General features: G+C 38.1%; 1 protein-coding gene across 4 annotated transcripts; it reads right to left on the reverse strand.

Annotated features, from left to right (window-relative positions):
• Positions 1-771: 771 nt before the first annotated feature.
• MARF1 (meiosis regulator and mRNA stability factor 1) lies at positions 772-27,041 on the reverse strand. Of its 4 annotated transcripts, none has more exons than XM_040592086.1 (27): positions 26,915-27,041; positions 25,388-25,595; positions 23,186-23,851; positions 21,991-22,165; positions 20,386-20,612; positions 19,395-19,512; positions 18,498-18,670; positions 17,291-17,725; positions 16,595-16,764; positions 16,336-16,497; positions 15,447-15,636; positions 14,548-14,726; positions 13,565-13,645; positions 12,980-13,216; positions 12,070-12,189; positions 11,537-11,712; positions 11,064-11,284; positions 10,208-10,350; positions 8,738-8,871; positions 8,088-8,290; positions 7,370-7,597; positions 6,363-6,593; positions 6,042-6,254; positions 5,217-5,277; positions 4,978-5,118; positions 3,771-3,941; positions 772-3,236 (listed from the first exon to the last, which is right to left on the reverse strand). In XM_040592086.1, exons 2-27 carry the CDS (start codon positions 25,532-25,534, stop codon positions 3,004-3,006), a joined length of 5,235 nt encoding a protein of 1,744 aa, XP_040448020.1. In that variant the 5' UTR covers positions 25,535-25,595; positions 26,915-27,041; the 3' UTR covers positions 772-3,003. The 4 variants fall into 4 exon arrangements, with proteins under 4 accessions (XP_040448020.1, XP_040448021.1, XP_040448016.1 ...); XM_040592087.1 differs by having other exon boundaries at positions 23,705-23,854; XM_040592082.1 differs by having other exon boundaries at positions 23,186-23,854.
• Positions 27,042-27,482: the final 441 nt, after the last annotated feature.

Raw genomic sequence — 27,482 nt, forward strand, 5'->3', positions numbered from 1 at the left:
AAAGTTGTTTACTGAACAAGTAAGTACTCTACAAGGTCAAGTGAACACTTACCTGTGGCAGGCCTGACATTTTATTCTAGCAGACTACTCCACTTAACAGTTCTATTAAGTGAGACTATGCAGTAAGACCACAAAGAGCCAGGAGCAGCTCCTCCACCTCTTTACTTTTGTCCATAAAGCTGTGAGATGACAGAACAGTCCAATTAACTTGCAGATTATTTCTTAACACTATTGTGTAAGATTCTAAAGTAAAGTTCAAAGCACTCTAGTGAAGCTGCAAAAGTAACTTGCTCATCAGACTTGTTTTCCAGCTTGCTGAAGATGGTAATTATCCAGGAACTACAAGGCTATTATAACTCAGAATTCACTTGTTAACTTTACTGCACAGTAACACTCTGTATGACATTATTCACATCAATTCCAACATTTCAAAGTTAGACTAAAACTCAAGAGAAACACCTTTCTTTCACCTGCTGCATTTACACTCCTTTCTCTGTTTTTCTCTTTAGGCTGATAAACAGCCGTTTCCTTCTAAAATAAACCCTAAACTTTATGTTGTATGAAGAGCAGCTGAATTGCAAATATTTGAAAAACCCTCATTCTCCAGAAGAGCAGTTTGTGGATTTATAGCATTTGTTTTGTCTTCACTAAATCCTGAATTTTAGCTCTCTGCTCCACCTGAATAATTAAACTTAATGTGGCACAGGAAGTTAAGGATTCTGGGACAGTTTGGGTTGGGTTTTTTTTCAGGTCTTCAGACAAGGACAAGAGTTATGCTTGCTTGAAAATTTTATTGACACAACTGTTTGGTCCCAACACACGAAACAGCGCTTGAGCCACAAAAGAAAGTGTCCAAACAAAGTAGACAGCTAAGAAAAGAATTTTCTCTTCTCCATCCCATTCCAAGAAAAAGACAGTGCATAAATTCAGGGCTTCAGTGACATTTTTTTTTTTTTAAACAGACATGAACCTGAAGTAGTACATTTAATTGTTAAATTAAAGAATTTCATGGTTGTAATGCTCTTAAATCTGTAAGTCACATCATTCATTTAACCCTTTGGATAAAAAAATATATTGCAATTCAATTAGGTATTTTGTTACACTATGAACACAACTTCTCAAAAGTATTATTCTATTACTTTCAAACAGCAATTTAATCAGAATCACACATGAATCCAGAAAAAGTATGCTGACCTCCATAAATGGTATAACCACCACACTCACTTTGACAAATACCATATCTCCCCCTGAAGCAAAAAAAATCTGGTTGTCTTTAGTGCTCCAGATGACTTGTAGCTGCATTTCATGAAAACATAATTTCAGGTTGGTCTTCTCCATTGCATGCTCTTCTGAAACAAAGATCTAGACTGATCAGTGTTAACCTTAAACTGAAGGTGAAAGCAGATGTTCTTGCATTTAACTCATTAAAAGCATTCCAAGAAAGCTTACTCTAAATTTCTTTCTATAGCAGTATGTCTGTAAAGGTTTACTAAGGACGCAAAATACTGTGCCATAATGCTCAGAAAAACTTCCAAGTGTTTCTCTGTATTCAAAATGGCTATAAATTCGCTACTGATAATACTTGCTTAAGTTTAAAAGATTTTATAACAAAATCTGACTAGTAAAATTCTGTCTATAGCCATTGTTCAGTGGCATTTCCTGTTACTGGCTGAGAAATTAGAGCCTGCATTTCATCTCTTGTACATTACAATAGAATCCACCTAAAAAAAAATACTCAGTTGGCCAGTGGAAAACCTCTAGTATAGGTTCTTTCAATACTACAAGCAATTTGTTTGCTGCCTGGCAAATACAACCCATTGTAAATGCCATGGTTACCCAGGATGGGTATAAAGTTTCATACACTGGACATACATTTCTGCTAACTAGAGTTAAGGTCACCCACTGACTTAACCTCTCCTCCAAAGCCAGCCCTTTTGAAAGCCAACACAGGATGCCACAAATTGAAAAAAAGCTTCCAACACTAGGAGTAAGTTTCAGAATAAAAACAAGACACAGCTAAAAGACAGCACATCAAACCATAAGCTTCCCATTTACTGAACATGCTTAAAAATAGCAAACAAGGTTAAGCAGAAGAACCTTGGCATTTCCACGTGTAGTTTGACCTTTACTTACAGGTGGAAATAGCATCAATACTTTCCAGCCAAACCATTTCCATAAGACCTGCTCCATTATCTGTAATTTATGCATTAAATGCATATTTCAGAAATATCAGAATCTTCCTAACTTAATTTCTAGACACAATAAAAATCTGTGTGTCTGTATCTTGAACTCATGACACCAAGACCGTCTTTTCCTTAACCAAAGCCATGCCAGACTGCAACTAAATATAAAAGGGAAGCTTAAAGCATCAATGTCCTAGAAAGCTCCTAAATGGAACGGAAAGCTACAGAAAACATTTAAAACAAGTTTTACAAAAAATCCACATAATCTTCCACAAACATCTTTAGACAAAAGAATTTCCAATGCAATTACAAGTCATCTGAAAGGTCAGAGAACAAATTGCTCCTCTGGAGGACAATCAACTTCCTCACTGTTGTCATTTCAGGTCAGCAAGTTAAAGTTTCTCAACAGGCTTTTGAAAGACAGATCATGCATTTTATTAATACTGTCCGAAACAATACCAGTAAGCAACAGCCTATAGAATACAATATGCTACATGTATGATTACACCACCGAGGCTTAAAGAAAATAAAATCTGTTCCATTTTAGTTGAATTGATATTTTGCTTTTACTGAACACATTTATGAAAAACTGTAAAATTTAAGAATAATTTAACGAATGCCAGAATTTTTTTCAAAATAATAGAAAAAAATCTGCTCTGCTAACAGCTGTGTTCAGTGTAAAAGGAACAAAATCTTCACAGAACACATTAAATACAAATTAACTCCTGTAGGCCTTTCATTAAAATACATAAGGGCTAGCAAATAGCTTTACTTTGTGCAGAGTCCATACGTGTTTGCCTTTCACACTATAAAGAAAGAGTTAAAGCTTGGTTACAGGTGCAAGTGAGAAGTTTGCTGCCAATTTCACCTTGTTTTTGTGTTGCTTTTTGGCTGGGCTGTCCATTGCTTCCTTGTTTAGTTGGGTTTCAGAGGACTGACAGGGAGGCACTGAAGCATTCTCTGTGGTGTTGGGCACCACAGAACCAGAGATCAATTTTTCTTGAGCTGTAGTAACAATTCTTTGTTTTTCTTCTTCTGTTAAAATCATTATCTCTAAAATAAATAAGACAACTCCAATTTATTGATGCTCTATTTGTGAAAAGTAAATACTATTTCTCTGGTAATAGGCAATAAAATATTTAAAAAGAACTTGTTAGCCTTCTTTGAAGCTAGAAGCATGTTCACCTCTGCAGCTGATGTGATGCTTGCTTCTGGCTCTGTCCGCATCATGTACTATTTTGAAGGTTTAACTTAGTTCCCACATGTTAAATCTCTCAGTGCTCAGAAAAGCACTGCGAAACTTCTGTTGTGAAAAGGTGCCACAGGCTGGCAAAACAGCTTTATTGGTGGATAAAGGTCCCTATAAAATTCACCCCAAAGAATGACAGTAGGGTACTTGCAATCAGTACTCAAGAGCTTCTGATGGATGCCACCTACATTTCCCACACATCCCATTGTGCAATTTAAATACAATCGTATGTCTTTAAATGGAACTTTATACTATCAACCATTTGTTTGATGCTTTCTTTTCCAAATTGTATGAATTATTATCTGTAAGTAGTAGAACACAAGCAAGCAAACTCTTACCAGAGAGAGGTGCAGGGCGTTCTTCAAACTGAATGAGGTCTGCAGACTCAAGAACCACTGGATCAGGTCTCAGTTGTGGGGATGGCAGGCAGGAAGGAACTGGCTCACAAAGGAGGTCAACAGGAGATGTGTTTGTGAGGCAAAGAAGTTCTTGCTCAGTTTGATTAGAAACTACAAAAATAAGGGAACATCTTTCAAAGTACCTGTAAGCTGTGCAGGTGTCAATATTTCAGAACTGGTAAATGTAAACTCTTCAGGTGTGATTCTGAAGATTTGAAAGCTATGCTGTATTTGAAATACTAATATCAAACTAATTTAATACTAAACTAACCTCAGATTCACTCAAAAGTTACTTTGCTGGATCAAGAACATCTAACCAATTACAATACAACAGACAAGGCAACAGTGTATTAAACCTACCCCTTGCCTGAGGAAATATATCCCTATACTAAAATCCAGCATTTGCCAAACTTGAGTAATAGAGCAGCTGAGGAAGGCAAATCCCACAGGAACAGTCTTTAACAGAAGGGCCTGTTACCAGACAACTCCCCCACAGACATACCAATATCCTATCAACTATTTATATACCATCTAACACATTTACAGGTGAAAATTAAGCTGAAAGTTTCAAAATGAGGTGACAAGCCTAGACTTCTGAAATAGTAACTCAAGAATTATTTCACATGTTCTCCAACCTGCAGGTAGTAAATGAAATTGGAGAGCACAGCAAGACACAAACTATGAGGTCACCATTTCCCCAGTTACTTTGATTTGGAGATTTATACTAACAAGACTGCCATTATTATTTGTAAATAAGTTACATAAGTAACAACACAACCAACATAATGCTACAAAGGAGCACTACATTCCTATCAAAATACAGAAGACATTCCTAGCAGAAGCTGCTGCTGACCGTCTTTTCTCATTAGCTTTATGCTTGTAGACTTCAATCTCCACATAAATCCATGGGAAAGAGTACAGTACTTTTAACAGCTATATATGTACGCTGACAGCTGAGAACAGATGCCCTTGTGAAGAGGACATGTATCTAACTATATACTTTGGGAGAGGTTCAACAGCTTTCAAGCTATAAAGCATTTCTACAGAGGTTTCGATTGAGTAACTCACACAGCTTTCCCCCATGCTGCTCTGATTACTCTGCTTATTTCCCAAGATAAACTTCTTACATAAATTGCTTTTGCATTACCATTGCTAGGTGTTCCTAGACTTAGTTCCATTGATGAAGTGGATCCTGGGGTCTCCATAATATGTCCGTTATTGTCAGCAAGTTGATTTCCATGATCATCCACATGATCAGCAGGGGGAAAACTAGGTGAACTAAAACGAGCTACAAAAAAGCAAGTTTGTTTGATTGGTTTACTCAAGTCACTTCTTGGAGAAAAAAACCCACAAACTAAGATACAGCTCAAAATTGAAATGGCTTACTTTTCATATCATTCTTTAGTACCACAATTCTCTTATGGCCATGTCCTTTAATCCAGACCACCTAAAGAGCAAAAAAAGCAAAATTAAACATCGGCATATACTAAGCTCAAAACCAGGCTCACTGCCTTTCATCTAGCCTTGCACTGATGTTATTTCTAAAAGTAAACTAAAAAATGTTGCTAATTTGTACTACACTACCCATGTAAAAGCTTTGTCTCAAAATAATTGATGCCAAAGTCAAATCACAGGGCTAGAAAGTATACTAACTATATATTAACAAACCTATGTGTTTAAACACGAGTTGTAAAATTCCATTTTGTCACACTCTAGAACAATTTAAAGGAAAGCTTATAGCCACAAACTAGGTCACAAAGTTATCCTAGAGCACTTAAAGACATACAGATGACAAGATGCCACAGGAAGATTCAGTTATGTGGCAATTCTCACAAGGTCCCACAACTCTTCACTCCTAAAACCAACAGTCTATCCTGATCAAAATGAAGCTTCAGTGCTGTACAGTCTTTCATTCAGTCATGACAGAAATCAGTTATTGCACTTGATAAAGATGCCAAGGATGTTTGTGGCCTCAACAGGAAGTTCTTCAGCAAAGTTTGAACAGAACATGTAAAAAAATACATTTCTTTAAATCTTTTAACACCATCCAGATTTCTCAGAAGCTATTAAAAAACACTACTGGCCTAAGCCTTCTTTGAGAAGGTAATTATTCTAGTAATTCACACCAACTAACAGAAGCTGCAGTTGTGTAGCTATTTTTAATCCATGCAGAAGTCTCAGTTTAATTGTGCAAAACAGAATTCTTCACACCTGTGGAATTGCTCCCAAGAGCTCTTCTAAATTATTGCATCCATATGCTTTAGGTTGCAGCACTTCTCCTGTGTATTTGCTATATGCTACTGGGAATTCATAAAGAAAGATCTGCTGATAATGGTAAGTGTGAAGCAAGGACCTTACATTCTTCGCAAACATATACAGATTTGTAAGCTTCACATACTCTTCTGTTGTACCATTGGTAAAAACCTATTGGAAAAAAAGAAAGGAAAATAATAGGGTGCATACTTCCATATCCTCTACTCACAATGTCTTTTCAAAGTATTAAACATACCAGAAAGGATAAAGCTTACATACCTCAACCAAGTAAGGGAGACTCTTGAGGAGTTCAGTTAAGGTCATAAATCCATATTCACATGGATTAAGTGAAGTACTATGGATTGATTCATAATGTTGTTTAAGCTGTTCAACAGAGAGAAAGGATGTTCCATCCCAGGACATCAACAAGACTAGCAACTGGGCAGTCAGAGTCCGCAGAGATTTTCTATTTATCAGCTGAATTTGCTTGCCAGACTCTGTGTCAACCACCTAGAAAAATGAATTGCAAATGAAGTTAGGAACAGCGAAGAGATGAATATTTACAAATAAATTCTGTAGCTGGGGTTTGAGCACAGCTGTATCTGGTATTATATACTGGCATCTGATACTCCCCTAGCCAAAAGCACACAGGACAAAGCAGCTTATTGCATGGAAACATTAACCTTAAACACACAAAAGCTGTGTAGCAGTTTCTGTCCACACAGTAGACATGACTTTACTCTTTGTTCCAAGCCAGCTGGACCTGACTGAGGCCCAGCCTGAATACCAGCTGCTAAATTAACAGATTTAGAGCAACTAAACTAGGTTCATGTACATGTAAGTGGAAAAGAAAGTATGCCCATAAGACCATCTACATAGTTACATTGGCAGTCAAAGCCTCAAACTATAGATTAAAAGTTAGGAATATAAGACATTAGGAGACTGATAACAACTACAGTTACCAGAAAATTATTGCTTTTACACAGTTAAAATCAGGTAGGAAAAAATTCTGTATTGTTAATATAAGTACTACAATACCATTTTTTACTTATTTACTAAGCAAACATGAGTTTTCCCAAAGAAAGTTGAAACAGAACGGAATAACAAGGAGAATATCATAGGAACACAGGAGCTGAGATTTAAAATCCCTTTGGAATTGCCCCCACAACAAAATACTGTTTCTAGAGTACAGTATTAAGAACACTGAGACCTGTAATTTGAGACACAAAATTCCTTAACACATTACATACCTCTTGGAAGGATAAACTACAAAGATAAAAGATTACCTTTACAACATGGCAAAGTTTTTGCATTAAAGCTGTAACTGAGCTAACATCATAGTCATGAAGACGCAGTGTGTATCCAAACGTTTTACTGTACTCTGTCAGTAAATCAGTCATCATTAGACAGTTGTCTTTCTGAGACCGCAGCAGCTTAACAAACTGGGCAGCGACTGCTTTGACTTGTTCCACCTCTGTGAGTGTGAGAATTTTCTCCTCCCCACATTCTAACACCTACAAAACAGAAGTTATCCTTTGTTAAAGTGATTTACCTAGTCTGGATGAAAAAAGGACTGTTATCTGTACTACAACTCAGTGCTTGCAGGCAGTCATTTGAGATAGCTGAGCCTTGCTACATAGCAAGGTATCTATACAGCAAGAAAAAGTACACAATTTCTGAAATACAGTAGACAACTAGTTATTAACCTTTTTTAAAGCAAGTTAAACACAACTTTAATGAAACTTAGCTCAATTTTGATGCACTAAATTCTGTAAGTGTAATACAATTTAGAAAACTTGAATTTGTTATCAAACTTAACCTGAATGTGCTAAAAATCTTAAGATCCTTTCACCAAAATAGTGTATCAGACTTTCTTAAATAGCTGTCTAGCACCGTGTGCCATTTATAAGTCACACTGAAGTTAGAGAAATATAACCACTGGCTGAAACAGTTGTACAGATCTCAGAGAAATGTTTTAGTATAACTTAGGATTTTAGAACTTACAAGTAAGACATCTGGTATGGCTTCAAAGAGTTCAAGCAGTTTTGTAAAACCATAGTACGCAAGTTTGCACTGACGACCAAAGTGATGGTGATAAGAAGGAATAAATTTATTGAATGGCATTCGAAAATGGGGTTGATGGCGCAGTAAGTCTACTACCTCTTTAGAAAATTGTTTGGTTCTTTCAATTTCTTCTTGTGTACGTTCTAAAATTAAAGAATAAAGCAAGAGCTATGTAACCAACACTTATAAAATGCAACAGAACATAAGAAAACACAATGATTGATTTTCAGCTTTATCACTTATCACATGAAGTCACTATTTCTACCACTGAAGACCTTTACTAACTGGACAAAGATGTCTGTATTTTTGCTGTGTGGAAACAACCCACTAATTACTCCACAGAACGTTTAACTACATGCAGAAGTATTAACTTTTTTATGGGTTTTGCCACCTGCTTTCCTGTCTGTTCCGTTGTAAATGTTCCTAGAATGACACATTCTTTATTTGCTAGAAGTTCATAACAGTTATGAAGATAGAAACACAACTATCAGAAAAATCTAAGTCACCCTTATATACATGAGTTAGCACAGTTTTAAAATAGTCAAAGAACAATTTCTTTGGCAACAGTAAAAATATGTACATGGACATACCTCGTTTGGGAATACAAATTACCATTTCATTGTCTTGCTGGGACAGACAGATTGTCGTATCTGGAATTTCTGATATAATATCAGCGAGTTCACACACACCATACTCAGTCACATCCCAGTCCTTTGAAAAACACCTGAAAGTTATAGAACATTTTAAGATAGAAGTATTAATACATGCTGTGCATGCAAAAGAATTTATAAGTTTAAAGAGTTTGTAAGTTTAAACAACAAGTATCAAGCCCTAACAAAAAAACCCACATCATTTTATATAGGCAATAATGATTATGTGAAACAAAGGGGAAAATATTCCTAATTCAAGTTATCTACCTGTTCTAACCAGAAAAATAAGATACACTGATGGTTCACGTAACACTGGAATAAAGAGATGGATATGTCAACTAGCAGGTGCCTCAAACTAATTGGGGCAAGTGACAATATAAAGTAATATTTTTCAAGTTCAGGTTTAAATTACATTTTCTTAGATCACTTGTTATACAGCTCCATATAGTTACACTTTCAGTCTGTATTTGCTTAATAGTCATGGACATACATTCTTCTTAAGACTAGGTCTCAAGAGAAAGTAGAGACCATATCCTGGAAAACCATATTAAGATTCACAATACCATGTAACATATTAAAAGGCATTTTACCACCATCCCTGCCCCCTGACAGGAACCTCTCAAAGCAACAACACTTCACATATATTCTTATTCAACAAATGGCCAGAGCTGACCACAATGGAGATGTACATTTAGAAGATGTGGAAAAAACCAATCTGTTTTTGCCAATAGTGTAAGTAGAAGCACGCATTCTGAAAAAGGAGCTCTTGGCACATGCAACACAATAGCACATGTAGCATGAAAAATGCTATGATTTCCTCAAAGAACATTAAGTACTACTTTATCTTTGTATTAAGGAAAACATCACTCTTTGTTCTCAAAAGAACCTGAACAGCTTTTTTTTTTAACCATGCTAGAATAGAATGTTCTTCCTGGCAATATGAAGACAGATATTACTCCTTATTTTTGCCCGATTGCTAGATCCAGTTAAAGAAGAGTATCTATTAAGAATCATTCATTTTTTCACTTCATCAAATTTTATATATCCCTCTGAAGAAAGTCTAACACTCTATCTTCTCTTTATTGTTCATGTTAGTGTGCCATGACCTGCTTGCTTAAATCCAACCTTTCAGTCATGGCTTCAAAAAGAACCAATAAAATACAATAACCTATTCCAAACTCCAATAAAGTTAAATGGACCTAGTACTAAAGGAAGCAGTAAAGTCTGCCAGACAGCTTTTAATTTTTGTTTTCATTAGAAGTTTGAACTTCCACATCACAACAAATAGGCAATATAGTTGCCACAGTTTTGTATTAAGATTGAAAGTGCTGACTGTCTTGCGCTAGGTTTTAAAACCACTGTTGATACATGGCCTGCACAGTCATTCTTGTATCATTAAAGTTAACTTACCAGTGATAAGCCTGTAAGAATTCCCTCACAATAACCTGTTTACTGGCCTGGGATTTCAGAAGCTTCAGTAAGTCTTGAGTGAAGCGCTTAACTTGAGCTCTGTGTGTTAGCGTTAACAAGCGTTTGGAACCCATACCGAGAATCTGAAAAAAAATTTTATTTTATCATTCACATTCTCAGTAAATTTTTACAAGATATTTAGGAGCCAGTTCTACTACAGGCAGGCTAGAAATAAAGGATGTAATAGAGAGTAATAGAGACAGCATTTGGAAAGGCAGCCTCATAAAGTCATATACTGTGTACTAAGGCATATGTCATGAAGAAATTAAGAAATGCTTCCTCCATGAGTACTACTGAAACTGTTGCACGTTTGTATTAGTGATCTTAAAATTCTACAACCAACTGGTGTTCAAAGTAGTAAGGTGTATGTGACCATAGTGGAATTATTTGTAACATAAGGCCACACAATTTGTTTTGCACAGAAATCCTTCAAGTCACAGGCTATGCATTACAGCCTAACTTAAAAGCACTCAGCATTTGCTGTGCTCTTATGATAAACACCACAATCAAAACCAATCAGTAGCTACAGGCTAAAAGCAGCTTCAAACTATTTAATCTAAGCCTCTGGAACAAAGAGTTCATTTCCCCAGTTGTTTTGGAAGGGTGGGGACAAAAATAAGCCAGAAACAACATGTCAAAAAAAAAAGACCACAATTGCATTTCAAGATTCAGTTAACCATCTCTTTCAAGGTGGACTATGTAATTGCATAGCATCTGTTACACAATACCAACCAGTAATTCACATAGTTGAAGACACAATTCCCCATGTTAAAAGGAACAGTGCCATGTAACTCACTTGCAGTACATGAGGCACTGCTTCTAGCAGCTCCATTAATTTAGAATACCCATAGTCAGACACACGGCATTGCTTTGCGAAGTGATGATGGTATGTTGGGATGAATTTACTGACAGGTATGACGCAGGACGGTTGGCTTTTAAGTAGATCTATCACTTCTCTACTGAACTGAATAAGTTGTGGATTACCTACAGGGCTCTTAGAACGTAGAAGCCAAGGATCTAAAAGGGAAAAAAAATAATCATATTACTGAACCTTTCACTAATACTCTCCTAGTAAGCACTGCGCTTTATTTATGACACAGGCTACAGCGCCGGAGAAAAAAAAACCCAAACAACAAACAAATGAACATTCAAGCTAAAAGTTTCTCTTTATAAAAAGTTTAATAATTATATTAAATTTATTTATGCTACTCTTATTTTTTTAGTGGAAAGACTAGTTCAGAGAAGAAATTTTTAAATAGAAATATTTACCTGTAGTAGGAGGCGGTGGTTTGTTATGTATCCATTTAATAACTTTAATGCCATTTTGGGCAGTGGCAATGTTAACTCCAGGAACACAGGTAATTAGATGTTCTAAAGGAACACCACCCTGGCCTTCTGGCACCATTTCAAGATCATTGAACTCTGACATATAACAATCAGGAAAACTTTGGAAGAAAAAAAGCTTCCATTATACACTAAAATACCACTATAACAATTGTCCTAAAAATACCATTATTTTGACACATTTCCTGAGCAAAAGGCTTTAACAAGCTTATAATACATTATTTAAAATGTCTGTGTAATGAAGACTTCTATAAGTATGTGTTATTTTTTTGCTTAACAAGAATTCAAAGAGTTATAATTTCATAAGGCACTTATTTGCTATAAAAGATACCACCTTACCTAAGAACTGGCAGTTTTATACAACAGGTAGTTTCAGAGCATTACAAGAGCCGCCAATAAAGTTTTAAATCTTTAACCTATCATCCCATACACTAAAATCCTAAATTAAAATACTTTACCTTAGTAAAGGCACAGTACCCTCATGTGTCTGTAGAAGACTGTGAACTTGGGGAGCGAATGTCTTCAGAGACAAAACCACAAAAGGAATTCTATAAGAATCTGGATCAAACTCATGCTCACTGTAAAAAACAAGAGTTTCAAGTTCGTATGCTCATCCTACACATAGCTTAAGCATAGTATGCTTTTACTCACATACACATCCATAGTAAGCATTATGCATACAATATACTGCTACTAGCTGACAATACCACTATATACAGCCACAAGCAACTTCATCTTTTCTTCTTCACAAAAACTAATACAGCTACAGCAAATTTCCAGAAGAGAAAAGCAACATTTGTAAGGCCAGATTTTTACCCTTATTAGATTAAATTTTTCAAGTTAAGTTTTAGCAGCACATACCAGACAGATGACAGCAATCATCTAATAACTGCTCTAGTAGCATAACCTAGTTGCTATTGAATAAACCGAAAAACTTTGTCTATAGCTTCAGGAAATCTTCAACCCAGTATGAATCACTTAGTAAACGTAGCTGGAGGGCAAAGAAGAATGATCAGTTCCAGCTATAATTACATAATAAAATTCAGGCTATTAGAAATCTCTAGTGTGTATAACCTTCCTATATAACCAGAGGAAGGCGGTGTACCTTTCAGTTTCTGGTTAAGGGGTATTTGATCTTGGTGGCTGTGCTAGAATACAGTGATCTTACCTGAACAGACTGAGAACTGCCTAGAAAACTCACTGTGCCATCTCTCTATTTTCTGCCAGAATTACTCTTGTAAACATATAAACAGTGACGGGAGCATGCTGTATGAACATGTCTGTCTAACTCAACTTTAATAAACCTGTAAGCGTTAAGTGCTGTTCAAATTTTTTGTGAGATTTTATAGTATTTTATACACAGCTTACATAAAGTCTTTATTCAGGCAATGCTGCTTACAAACAGGCTCGTGATATTCCAGCTCTTCAAATATTATAGGACTACAGTTTGCTGATGAACCATCATGTGACTGTGAAGATCCCAATGGACTTTGCCGGGCTTGGCTGCTGGGTAAGAGGCACACCAGCCGCCCACTTCCTTGGTCACGGATTGCCACAGTATCTGTTAGTTTATATAAGTCTGATACAACTAACTTACGCCCAAATCTAAAAGGAAAATATTAAAATAAATACACATTACAAACACAGAGAATGCAATAACCTGTTTTTTTCATTTACGAAGCAGTAATATGCTAGAAATTACTCTATGCAAAATGTTAACTAAACTATTCATCCCCATTTAGAAAAATCAAGTAAAACACTGAAAGTATAACCCTCTAAGAAAGGCCACTATCCCAGTCATTGCCTCTGGACAGATAATATGCTGCAACATCTAACAAAAAACCTGTAACACTCCATTCTGTTACTCTCTATAATTCACTGTAAACAATCACACGAGCAGATTCTTTTTCCGAAGTACTGGAAATAAAAAAAAAATATCACAACTGAACTTACTTTTTCTCATAGATTTCTGTGAATTTGAACATAGGCAGACAACAAGCAGGTGCATCCTGCAGAATGGACATAGTTTCTGAGCTATAAAAGAAGTTTTGTAACATTAGCACAAAATTAATCTGTTAGTATTAAGTCCCCAGGCCAGACTGGTGAGATACTTACAGATGCAGTTTATGAACTATAAATATCACAGGAAAAATTGCATTCCCTTCCATCTTAGCACTACAAAAAGCTGAAGCTTCAGATCATGGCAGTACAAGTAGTAACATTTCTGCTAACTTAACAGGTAACATCTCTGAAAGAGTTACATCTTTGGTATGTGGTAAGATTTCAAGTATCTATAAAATGCAGCATTAAAGCTGCAGCATTAGAAGTTACCAGCCCGGTCATTACATTAAGAACTTTGAACAGGCATAACCTAAAATGCAAGATTGTAATAAAGTTGTAACTTATACAATGGCTTGAGCCATTATATAGCTGTGCAGTGCTTGGGCTTTCTGTAAAATAAAAATAAATGAAGACAACTTTCTTCCTAATGCTTTCTTTCAGTAAGAAAAAGATTGAAACAGAAAATCCTTGTATTCTCCCTAGCATCAGCACTGTAGTTCTATCATCTTCCATATAGAAGATGTAGACCAAAGTAACCACAACAGCCTTTAAAATGTGTATCCCATATTCAAAGAGATGCACTTTCTTGGAAGAAAGAAGAAATATGCCAAGCATAATCTTAACTCAGCTGCACAAACTAAGTTATTCAAGTATATCAGGATTATGAATGAGTACTGGTGAAACTATATAACAGATGTACTCAGATGAAACTTAAAATATAAGCAGTGTAAAAATGCTAAACTGAAAGCTAGCTAAGCTGTATTATTTCACACATTTACTTTACCTCCCTATCACTCCTTTGCTTAGTATTTTAAAATCACCTCTCAGCTACTAAACACATGCTAGAACAATTAAGAAGACACAGCATTTCGTACCCGAGTAGAGCGAGTGATTTACTACCAGCTCCTGTTGCTAATGAGACCTGGATCCTTTTACTGCCAATTTTGTATCTGTGAAGACTGCTGACAGCACTGATAGCTTCTTGCAGATTTTCCATCTGAACTGTAGCCTTCAACTGGTAGTCTGTATGAGGACTGAGCTCTACACTTTTTACCTAAAACGAAGAACAGATCTTACATATTTATCACAAATCATTAACCCAAGGCAAGCCAACACGAAAGCAGCACAGTCTTGCTTTGGCCACGAGCTGAACGTAACGCCAAAGGGAACCAAGTAAGATGGACCACAGCCAATAGGACAGTGCTAACAAGAACCAAGTGCAATGAGCCGTAGACAAGTCAAGACCATGGTATTTGACACAAGAATCATCATCTTCCCATGTAGAAGACTATGCCAGAAGAATGTAATCTACACATCAGGCAAACAGAGCCACTGCAGAAGTGACTTCTTGCATAGTTGCTTTTCACCGATTCACACTCTCCGTATCTGGTTTTGATCACTTAGGATTCAAAACAGAAACTCGGTTTTCACTGTGATTTTTAAGCTGACATTAAGAATTCAGCTTTACAGCTTAAAAAGGTTATGCAGCTAAAGCCTGAGTCTCTTCTCTGCATGACTAATGAGCCGCTTACTAAGAATGTTATATACAGAACTTCAGAATACCCGATCTATGAAGACCACATACAAATGAACTTATTACAAGTAATGATCTGGCCTTTTTAAAGGAAACACCACCTCCTTTTAACAAAGTTTAAGTCATGTTTGGATAAGCGTTCCATTCCTAATCACTCAAAGCTAGACCACATATGTGTCCATAAATAATAAACCAGAAGTTCTGAAAAAACAGATCTAATAAAGGTATTTTAGCCTTTACCTTGCCATGTCTTGAGAAAACTTCTTGTAAATTTTGCTGCAACTCTTTTCTGGACAATCTGTAATCTATATTGCTGATATGAATGTCTGCACCATTTGCAAAAGGATCAGGGCAGTCTATACCACTGGTATGATTTACTACATTAAACGTGAGTGGAGATGATCTGTTTGAGAGGTTTGGAGACATACTCCTGGGCAAAACAAGAAAATGTATGAGCTCAAGTAGCGATTGTACAATTCTGATATATAGACATCTCAAAATTAATCATAAAATAAACACAGGTCACGTGCACAAACACTGCACTTTGAAAGTATTTTCCTAATATGTATGTGTGCAGGCAAAACAAGTTTCACAACAAGCAAAACATTGTAATGAGACAAATATTTCCAAAAAAAAAAAAAAGGAAATCATTCATATAATGTTTCAAAGTAACTCAATTTAATAATATATTTGGCACCAAGTTTCCTGCTCTCTTACTAACACATTAAACAAGTCAAACTCATTCACCTGATTTCAATAATTGGCAAAAGCCAAATATTTAAATGTACAAGAACTGACTGGGCCTGGATGAATTTCTACTGAGGATATCAAAGGCACTGAAGAGAAGCAAGATGTCTGCAATACTACTTCTGCAGATTTTTCAGAAGCTTTAAAGACAAAGTTGGCAGGGAACAACTGCCACACAACAAGTTTCTGAAAACAAGTTCGCTATCTTCTATTTACATGCACCCTGTTAGCTGTTACACAGCACCATCATGGTTTCCTTTTGCCCCCACATAAATCAGCGTATCAAAGTGCTTAGCATGCACAACTCTATGCATCTGTCAATAATCAATGTATATACTGGTGAAATCTCACTTCACCTCCCAAGTAAGACACAGACACTTACCGAGACGACCAGCAACTCTGAGACATGAGTAAAGGACTGAGTTGTCTTGAGGCTGTCAACTTACTGAAAGCAGAGGGATAGCTGACCTGAAATACAGTTTCATCTTTGTCTTTTTTATCTACAGGGGAATTGGTAATGCTCCTGGAAGCAGAGGTGTCTTTCCTATTTACAAATATATGTAAGAAAAAGAAAACACATTATGTTGCAGAATTCACATTAAAAAAACGTAGCTAACATTAATGTTTGTTTTTAAACATACTTCTGACCGCTTTTACAGGATGATTCTCCCATTCCAATTTTTTTGGTTGCCAGAGACACAGGAATTGCTGCATTAGAGTTACTCTGAGGAGAAGGAATTTGCTCTCTTAAGTGTTCCTGCTGGTTTTCAAGATTTTTACCCACAGTCTTCGATTCAAGGCGGCACAGCTCCTATATTAAACAGGCCAAAGGTCATCATTAAAACACCAGACATTCCTTTTCAGAGGTTCTCCTTGTGTCAGAAACTTAGATAACCGACAATTTTTTCTTTAATAACATTTTCGTTGGCACTTCAAAACCAGGAATATTTGATTTTGTGTCAGAAAATAGTAGAACGTCAACTAGTTGAAATACTTTTGCTATACTCTATATCTACCCTAGTTTTCTTTATAACTAGGCAAAGTGGATCACTCTAGAGGTTATACTCAACACCAACACAAAAGTCAAAACTGGCCTAGGATTTGAGACTAAGTACCAGCAGTATTTCCAGATGAGAAAAAGGTGTCAGGGAGTGGGAAAAAAACCCTCAAATTTCTTGTCTGCTTTCCAAGCAGAACATAACTCTCATTTGGGAATGTTACTATAAGTTATAGTTAGTCATTAAATAAGACTGACAAGTTTAAGATAAAGCTGTAACAGAAGCAATATCAGAACATGAGGAAAAGCAAGAATACTAAACTAGGTAGAACAACAGTACCTGTAAACTTTTAACATTTGTGGGTTTGACGATAGATCCATGAATCTGTAATCCTCTCCCAGCAGAGCCTTTGGTACCAGAAGACTGATCGCTTGAGTCTTTGTTGAGGAGGCACAGCTTTGTGCTCTTGTTAATTTTTTTGGGAGACTTCACCTTTTCAGTTCCCACAAAGCTGGAGCTTTTTGTTTCATTAAGTTCTTTGTTTTTGGGAGTAAAAGACACTACAATCCTGTTACCAAAGACATCTTCATTTTCCATTCTCTTCCGAGCCCGTTCAGCACTTTCTTGATTTAAGAAACGGAGAATTGCACTGCTTCCAGAAATGCTCAGCACCTTCCCTCCACAATTGTCTGACAAACGCCTAAGTCTATTACTGACGCTTTTGCTGTCTCTGTTTGTTGGCAGATTATAAACATACAATAGTGCATGGCATGCCTGTTTAAAAGGAGCAAGATCTTAATTTGACTATGTCAGAATAGCTTCCCATTCAAAATCAGTGTTTTTACATTGATTCTGGTGACACATGCTCTCCTCACCATTCCCAAGGGGGGGTTTTTGCAGCATTCAATTTGTTTGGAAACCTCTCATGCCAAAGTAGATGATCAGGGTCTCTAGTCTCTTCAAACTTTATATTGGAGCTTGAAATTTGAGTAATAGATCAATATCTGATCCTTCTCCAGATAAATATCACCAAGATGTTTATCTTGCAACCCAAGAATCCTATACATTCACACATGCACATGAACACATAGTTCAGGAAGTTATTTCCAAGAAAGGAAAGTCCTTGAGTGCAGTGCAACAACACAGAAAATCCAGAGGGAACCACCAGGAAGACAAAAACCCCCCAAAAAACAGTAGAGCATGACTCAAAACTCTTAAGAAAGCATCACAGAGCTGTCTTAATACTCAACTAATTTCTTACCCTAACTTTCTGCCAGTGAAACAGACACATAAGATCACATTATCTGCTAAAGTATTTAGTGATAAGAACACGACCTTGCTACTTTAATTGCTTCTATTTCATTCTCTCAGTCTTAAAGCAGAAAGCATACCTTCACGTGACAGTAACCGAAACTGTCAAATATGCAGCAGACATGTCTCAGCACAAAAAAACCACACAGATAATATTTAGCATGCTCTCCCCCTAAACTGGCTGATGGGGAGCAGGGGGGGCAATGTCTGTTGCATTAAGAATTAAAAATCTTACCGGCATTTTTAGTGGTAACCTTGGTGGCAAGTCTGAAATAAATTCTTCAAAACAAATGAGCTCATGAGCATGATGTAAGAGTGCTTCAGAAGCTTGGGTTTTATGCACCAAAATGATTCGAAAACCATGTCGATGTCTCAGGTCACTGAGTTCCAAAGCAAAGTTTACATCCGCTGAAAGAAAAAAAAAATAGAATTAACAAGAAAAAACATGGAGAAGACAGAATAAACAAACAAAATCCTATATCTCACTTCAGAGTTCTATTTATCATTGAAAATCTCCAATGAAAAAGCACCAACAGCTACAAGACTTCTCAACAGACATAATTTAAATCAGCAGTTAGCATTCAGTCTTGGACAAGGGCTTCTTTTTAATAGGAACTTCTAGCAATTCATTTACAAGGCATTCAGCTAGTACCATATACTCCTGTAACAAACATTTGTTTATAGCTTTAGGGAGAAACCCAAGGCAACAGACAGCAATTAAATAGTTGACTGGCTTGAATACTTAACTGTACAGTATGCTGCTACAAGAATAAAATAACAAATGCATATTGCTCAAAGCATTCTGAAAGATTACCATAAGGAAGACTAAATGAGTTTTACTTTATTAGCTTCCTGCTGAAGCTGTCTAACTTTAGACAGCTTTTATATGCACGCCTACTGACAGTCAACAACAAGACATCAGATTCCAATGCTGATTGAACTAAGCCAGGTTCTCACCTTACTGTCCCTACTTTTCCCTTGCTGCCACCGACATTATTAAGAATTCTCAAGCAATTCAGTTAAAGCCAATTCTAAACACAACTTGTGGAAAGCAAAATAGTATCATGTGCAAAAGTACTATTGGAGAGAGGAACCAAATTCTGTGCTATAGAAGAGTACCACAAACACTTACTTGACACAAGAACCACAGTGGCAGGTGCAGTGTGTGTATCAGCAAATCTCCTAAGACTTTGCCTGAGTTTGTCATCAGCAGCATTCTTTGCTGTAGCATTGATGTGTGCAACAGTCACCTGTGGAAGTACATAGATACACTCTACAGAAAAGCTTGAATGTGAACTATCCTTGCTTAAAGTGTTTTTTAATTAACACAATACAAGCTTTCACATGCACTCTATTTAGATAAATTAATGCACACATGCATGAAATACAACATTCATGGATCTGAAACTGTTCTAATGAGCCATGAACTTCAATCTTAGTAGGTCAGCAACGTCTTAGGGATGACTGCTGCTATTTTGTGTTGATCACAATTTACATACCTAAAAAACATTCCATAAACCCTCATTTGAAATAGAGGAGTGACAAACAGCAAGTACTCACTATCAATTCATTCTACCTCATATAAGCAGATAAACTGTCAACCTGCTACCATATCTGCAATTTAGGGGGCAAGAAGGGAATTTCTGATATAGAAACCTGCACAAAAAGTTTAAAAAAAACCCAAGAAACAGAAGGTATTGACAGGAAAATAGGTAGCATCAAAAGTGCCCCAATCAATACCACTAACTTACAACTGTCCTTACCAATCAGCAAAGTCTAACTTCTATTACTTTTTTTAGTGAAGTTCACAGATCACAGTCCTTTTAGGTTAATTATTTAGTCAGATTTGTAGTGTTACACTAGAAACATCATCACCACCACTTATTACTGGATGAAATCAAAATCCTCTGTGAACACTGAAAAGAGTAATTTACAGACTGTAGTCTCAAAAACACCACATCAGGAAAGTTCAGCATTGAAGACTCCACCCATAAACCAATTACAAGCTCATGTATTGTAACACACAGAAGCTAGCAAAGCTTTAGTAAGTAGGACTCACTATTTACACACTCACAGTACACAAATTCTCAAGCAAGAACACCAAGTAGATGCTGTTTTGATACCTGGCAGTTGTTTAGCTCCTGAATAACTTCTTTATTTTCTTTGCTAATGTCACACACACAGATGAATTCTGCCTCTCTGTGACCTTTAAAGAACTTTTCACGAATCCTCTGTACAACTGCTATAGCTGAACGGCCAGTGGGAACTGAACAGTTTTCAATATCCCAGAAGACTCCAATGGGGGGCAAATTCTCCAGAACTTGGCCCGTTATTGCAACTTCCGGAGACCCTGTACAGGTTTAACACCACAGCTCATTTTAATCTCCAAATACCAAAAATATTAAAAACTTAGCATACTATAAGCTTTGCACATGGGAAGCTTTATGTTTTACAGAACAGCATGCCCAGGAACACAAGTTCAATTTTATTTTCTTACTGCATCTAAAAACATCAGCCTTAAACAAAAATGTAGTCACTGTCAAGTTAGGATAAAGATGCAAGACAACTTCAGCTTTACTTTTAAACTCTCAAACAACCCAGTAATGTATTTAAAATGTTACCAAAGGCTGAAGTGTCATGTGTCATGAAAATTGCCTGCAGTTTGTCACACTAAACTTAGTAGGTGCTGTATCAGTAATGGAAGTGAAACATGAAAGTTGTTCAAATTTAGTGTGCGTTAGATAAAGAATCTAAACAAAATTGGATAAGATTATCAGTACAGTGTCAGGGATTATAGAAAATTAACACTGTATGGAACAAACAGAAGTATCCTACAGTTAGGAGAGTGAGGCTGAGTATTCGCTGTTACAGGCTAAGAAGTGCAAATAAAGTTTCTGGTGCTTCAGCACTGAGTATCTATATAATTTTGAATTCACATTATATGCCCATTCCATCCCCACAAAACAACTGGTATAGAAATGTGAGGAATGACACAGAATCCTCACAGGTCAAAAACTAGCTTAGAATTAATGTTAACTGAGAATATAAAATTAAGTACAGCAGAGAAATGTCACATCTGCCTAGTTTTCCCTCTACAAGACTCACTGGAATTGATTTTTTAAGGACACTTCACTGAGGTGTTGCACCTCAAAAAGGTAAACACGGGCACAGTCTTAAAACTACAGTAAAACTATCCAGTTTCTTATTCTTCCACAATTTTAAGTCTGTAACTTCCATATGAGCTCTGATTTTGTAACTGAAGCACTACTAACGCTGCACTAAGACCAATTATTTCACACAATATTTTCCTCAAGAACACTGAGGAAAAGCTATATTGTAACTATGTTATACCTTTAATGCATATGAAGTCACAATAGACACTACAGACTAAGAAAATTGTTTTCAAAGTATGGCTGAAGAAAATTTCTTTATACAGCACCAGAACAAAATAGCTTCCAAGTCCTTAGTGTTTCTTTTCCTAGCTCTTAAAATGCTGAAAATCATAATAGTAAAAAATCAAAACTCTATGAAAACAGTACAGTAAACTAGATAGTCAAAACGAATAAGTTTGACTCTGCAAAACAGAAACAAGTTATCTTTTTTACTGTTTAGCCTTCTGTGACTGTACAGACATTTCCAGAGAACCGTGCAATTTAAGAAAAACTCTTGATGTACAACAGTATTTAAGCAGGACATCCATTAAGTGCAAGTTTCAAACAAGTGTTTACCATATTTCTGCGGTGATTTGCCAAGGCTGCTTGCCAGCAGCAAACTCTTCTCATTTCCTGTTCCTTTGGTTCCACAGCCATTACATATTGGGATAGGAACAGGTGTGGTCTGTGCACTTGGAGGAGGAATATTCGGCCAGATTTTAGCAGCATCAACTAGGCTGTTTCTGGTTGGCTGTTGGGATAATTTTTCAAAATACATATTCATTTAGTATACAATTTAAACACGTACTATTACATGGTAGAAATTTTGTCTTCTGCCAAAATTGCAAGTTAGATGTACTCTACAAAGTTGATTAACAGTAGCCCTGGATGAAGGAGGCTTCTATCCTAAAGTCTTTCCTGGCAAACTTAACTCTAGATGTCCAAATGCAAGGAAAGATTCTATTAAACTGCACATCAAGATGTGCCATCTTTAGAAGTACAATATGTATTCTAAAAAAAAAAAACAAACCACCACAAAACCCCCACCATGTAATGTGAAATCAGCACCATTAAAGAGTACAAGGTTGAATCGCCTCCCTCCCTGCAAAAATAGTAGTCATAATTCCAAACATACTGAATTCATCGTTTATTGAAATTAAGACACTTCACTTTTCTATTGGAAACTCAGATTTTAAAGTTTAAGTAACAACATCTTGCAAAGCTGAGTATGTTATTTCACTTGAAATTCCTGTTAAAACTCAAGCAGTTTTTATCAGTTCTGAAGTGTACCAAATTAGTATTGAGGTATAAATTACAAATTTGGGAAGACTGAACTAAGACTATCAAACCAAAACTAGAATATCCTTATAGCATCAGACATTTCACCTGGCTTCCAAACGGATCTTTATTGATCAGCTTCCCAAGGGTACATGTTAACTGTTGTTAGCCTCTCCTCACAGTCACTATGGAACACTAATTGGAGCTGTCAAAAAAGGTAGCTGTCTTTCAAAAGCAGTCAGAATTCTGCTTAGGTACATTACAGATCCCCTGTAAGCCAAACATTGCAACAGTCTCTTTTGTTTTCCTATAGAACTGAATGTTACCTCAGAAAAGAGATTATCTTCAAAAAGCATATAATTTGGACTGCGCATCAGCGACTAGGAAGATGCAAGCTGCAACCCACAGAAGCTGGTGTTTTGCTCTAGTAGCTTTATTTCAACATTAACCATATACCATACCTAATAAAAAGAGAAATGTGATGTGTACAAACCTTGCTCAAGCAGTCATTGCAGTAGTGAGAGCCCTTTAAACAGACTGAAGGTGTCATGTTTAGGTGCAAAGGGTTGGCGCACACACGTGATGTTAGCTCCGACTGTGCAATATGCTCATCCAAGTGGCCTGTAGCCCCACTCGTGAATTCAGAACAAGGGAAATAGCCAGAAGATGTGCAGCTCTGAAGGGCTGGAAACTGATGTAGTTTGTGCACGTTACCATGACAGGACTGGAAATGGAGTTTTCCACAACAGGGCAGATGTTGACAGGAAGATACACTGTTTTCTACGCACATGCCAGGGAACTCACTTGCAATGCCTGCCAAATTGCTTCTAGCTGGAGGGTTCTTCAGTGAAGATGCAGACTGATAAGCAAATCCTGACCCTACTTGACAAGTAATTGTCCCAGTGCTTTTTGAGTCTAATATTGTGCCAGGGTGAATCAAGTTACCACCACCACCACCACAATGCATTTGTGGAGTACAGGAAGAGTCAGAGCCATGAGCACAGCAGCTTACTTTCGGGCCAGGTGAAAGCTGTATTTGCTGTTGCTGAAGAGGACGAACATCAGGAAGCGGTACTGCCGGGAACAGTTTAGAGCCAGCATTACAAGGAGACGAAGCATCCTTCAATTCTACAGCAGCTTTCTTGTTCTCCATGTAATCCTTCTGCAAAGTGAAATCTCAGTTACATTCATATACATAAATACACCAACAATATAATAGTATAAACAAGCATATTTTTAGACTGTTACAATTTTGACAAGAACAGAAATTTTGAAAAGCTTTATCTTTATGATTACTGTTACCTCACTGTCTGAGCATATAAAATATTAAAAGAAACATGCCAGTTGTATGCCAGCCTGAGATATATTGACATCATTGGATTTTGTAAATCCAATTTTGGATTGGACAAAACCAAAAAGCTATAAACCAAGTAGCAAACATAAATGAATGCAATGGAAAGTAAAAAAACCCCACAGTTTGGAGGTACATAAGTAAACATCTTAAAGTTTAATAATAATAATAATTCTAAAGTGTTTATTCAAAGTTATAGAAGTAAGCATTAAAAGACTAAGATTCTAAAAAATTAGAAATTATATTAAGCAGGTAGACTAACAGAGGACAGAGAAGTCCAAGTTTGCACCACTGTGTAAGTGCTTTTCATTCTCCAATTCAAGACAGACACATACAGACATACAGGCATAGACAGAAATACAGGGTTTTTTTTAAATGTCAGCACTGAAAACTAAGCAAGGCTACAAGAAATACCATAACAGTCAAGGTCAGTAGACCTAACCCTCACACAATTCACTGAAAGTACTGGCCTACAGCTCTGGAGCAAACAAATTTTACTTTTCAAATAGAATTTAATAGATTTCCTTCTACATGGTAATGAATAATCTATTACCCAAGTTCAAAACCATTCCTCTCTACCCAATGCCACATCATATGAACTGCAGATACACTCTGCCAAAAATCTGCCTGGAAATGGTTTATGTTAATTATGGCAGCTCCCTTCCTAACCCCACACACATGAGAACAGCAACACAACAGGATACATTGTTATCTGTTTTCCCCCATGTCTTTTACTGAAAGTCAGATTGAACACACATGAATGAGTGTTATTCACAGCTGGAGCTTACTTGCTCAAGTCAATCATTGTGTTGTACTACTCCTTCTATTCCTTAGCACTTTAAATATATAGAATCATATACAGTTACAGAACAGGAACATTTAAAGGAAAAACAGGAAAAATTAGACATTCACGAAGAATGGTATCCATAATTGCTGCAACTACTATATAATAACTCATGGAGTTCTAAATTTGCTTCCAAACTAAACTGATAAAATCTGGAAGCATGACAACTACTTCCCTACTCTACTCTTCATCCACAACTTCATAGAGCTTTCAAGAAGCTGCCTTACACCCTTTTTAAAGGGGCCAGTTGTATCATTCCAAACAAAGATGTAGAGAGTAAAACCTGTCAAGCAAAGCAGCTTGCCTGCTTTCACCAACACTGACAAGAGAGCTGTGAACACAATGAAAGACCTTAAATTCCCAGGTAGACTTACCAAGTACCTACTGTCTCCTCTTTCCCCCCTCCCCGCTCACTCCCCTTCAACAGCAATAACGCCGCAGTCAGTTCTAGCGCTCTGTAGCGGGGTATCAACCGTGCTTTTAATAAAGCAATGAATTACCCTTTTTGCACTGCAAGGCAAAGATTTTTCAGCAGCAGAAAAGCAATTAGAAAGTTTCCAGAGCCATGGTTTAGCATCATTCTCTTGTCGCTGAAGCCATCCAAGTGATCTATTGCAGAGGTTCTCCGTCCTGTTTCCATCCATCATACAGCCAAACAAAAAGGTTCAACATTCTTTCATCCCCCCTTCCTTTCATTCTTCCCACCTGCTAAAGAGAAAAGAAAGAAAAAGAACAAAAACAACAAAAAAAAGAAGCATGTTTTAAATAACTTTTGAGACAAGAGAAAAACCACAGTGGTCTTATCAATTCCACTACTACTAGATGACTGAACCTGCATTATTTATGTTAAATTTAATTATGCATATGGGACATGGCCTTGACTATCCCTACTTAGTACAGGAATGTTCCTTGTGACCTGCAGCACAGGTTAAGTAGTCCGAGGAAAACCCATGGCATCCACAGAGTTCCAGAAACGCATCACTACTAACATGAAATAATTCCCTGAAACTTAAGAGTGCATTCTCCTAGAAAGAGAAGCCAGGAGGCCCATTTTTAAGAACAGCTCATCAGCAAACACAAAATAGGTGCAACTGAGCACAGGTGAAAGAATTAAACTGCATATTCATTGTTTTTCCATTGGCTAACAAAACTACATATACACCTGTATTAAGCACACAGCACTTAATACTTAAACAAAGCTTTAAATTATTAAAATTTTCTACAAATACTTCTACTAATTTTCAAGCAGCCCCACAGCACACCACATCAATTTAGCTTTACAGAACCACAAAGAAGCAAAACAACTTCTTTCAGGGCCAGCCACATTGTACCAGAAAAACTACAACTAGTAATGAAGGCTTCGACTGCGTGGATTAGACTACACTCCCCCAGGGGTTTTTTGCATTTAAACACATTAACCGTGGAATACATTCCATAGCATTACGTTTGCCCCAGCATTGTTTTTAACCACAAAAGCCCGATTTTCTTTTAAAGAAGAAACGTTTATCCACATGAACCCTAAGTACCCCAAAACGACGGTGTATACCATATTAATCGAGTTCCACAACTCCAGAGTACGTTACTTTGAAAAACGTCTGGTAGCACCAATTCGTTTGGGAATTGGAACGGCAAGTGAAAAAACCCAGAAGTTACATTAACTGCACACGCCCGCGCTCTGCCCCCTGCGGCTCGCAGCTCCGCGGGTGCCTCCGGCGAGGACCGGCCCGCAGCCCGGAGGGAGCCGTCGAGGCCCTAGCCGCCCCCACCCCCGGCGGGCAGCCCCAGCGTGCCCCAGGCCGCTGCCAGGCGAGCGGCCGCTCCCGCCCGCGGGGCGGCGCCGGGCCGAGGCCGCTGTACGGCTCCGCCCGGGGGACGGGCTGCTCCCGCGAGGGGAGCGGGCCCTGGCCCCGGCCCCTCCCGGCCGCAGGGCCTCACCAACTGCCGCAGGGCGGCGGAGGTACCCCCAGGCGAGGGGCGGGCGGCGGGCCCGCCTCGGCTCTGCCCTACCCGCGCCCGCCGCGCCTCACCTGAGCCGCCGCCAACGCCGCCACCCCTCACATGCCGCCACGGCCCCTCACACCCCTTTGTTGTCCTCCCTCCTCCCTCTCTGCTCCTTCTGCCGTCAAGCAACGCCGAGCACCGGAAACCAGCCGGCTGCCGCAAAGGAGACTGTCGTAACGTTCCGCTCCACTCCCTCCTCCTCCTCCCCAGCGGGCAGGGCCGGGCCGGGCGCGGGGGTTTTTAAACCGGCCCGGGGCCCGGAGATCCCGACGGCCGTTGGCGTGCGGGCCGGGGCGGGGCTAGGCGACACCCCGACCTGGGGTGGGGGATCTGTGGAGGTGCCCGCGCCCAGTCGGAGGGTGCTCGGGCCCGCCCTGAGGGGATGAGGGCGGCATCTCAGGAGATGAAGGAGGCCCCGGCCAGGGACACCCGGGGCCCTGGGCGGCGGGAGCGCTGAGGAGCGCCCCTGTGCCCCTTCACACTGGGAACCCCCGCCTTGCAGCGCGGGGGGTGGCTCGGTGCGGCCGCCTGAGCGGGGCCGGGGCCTGCAGGGCCCAGCAGAGCCGTAGGTGCCGGCCTGGGGTGGGCTGCGAG

This window comes from Falco naumanni, chromosome 4 (genome assembly GCF_017639655.2).
Source record: "Falco naumanni isolate bFalNau1 chromosome 4, bFalNau1.pat, whole genome shotgun sequence".
NCBI classification, from domain to species: Eukaryota; Metazoa; Chordata; class Aves; order Falconiformes; family Falconidae; genus Falco; species Falco naumanni.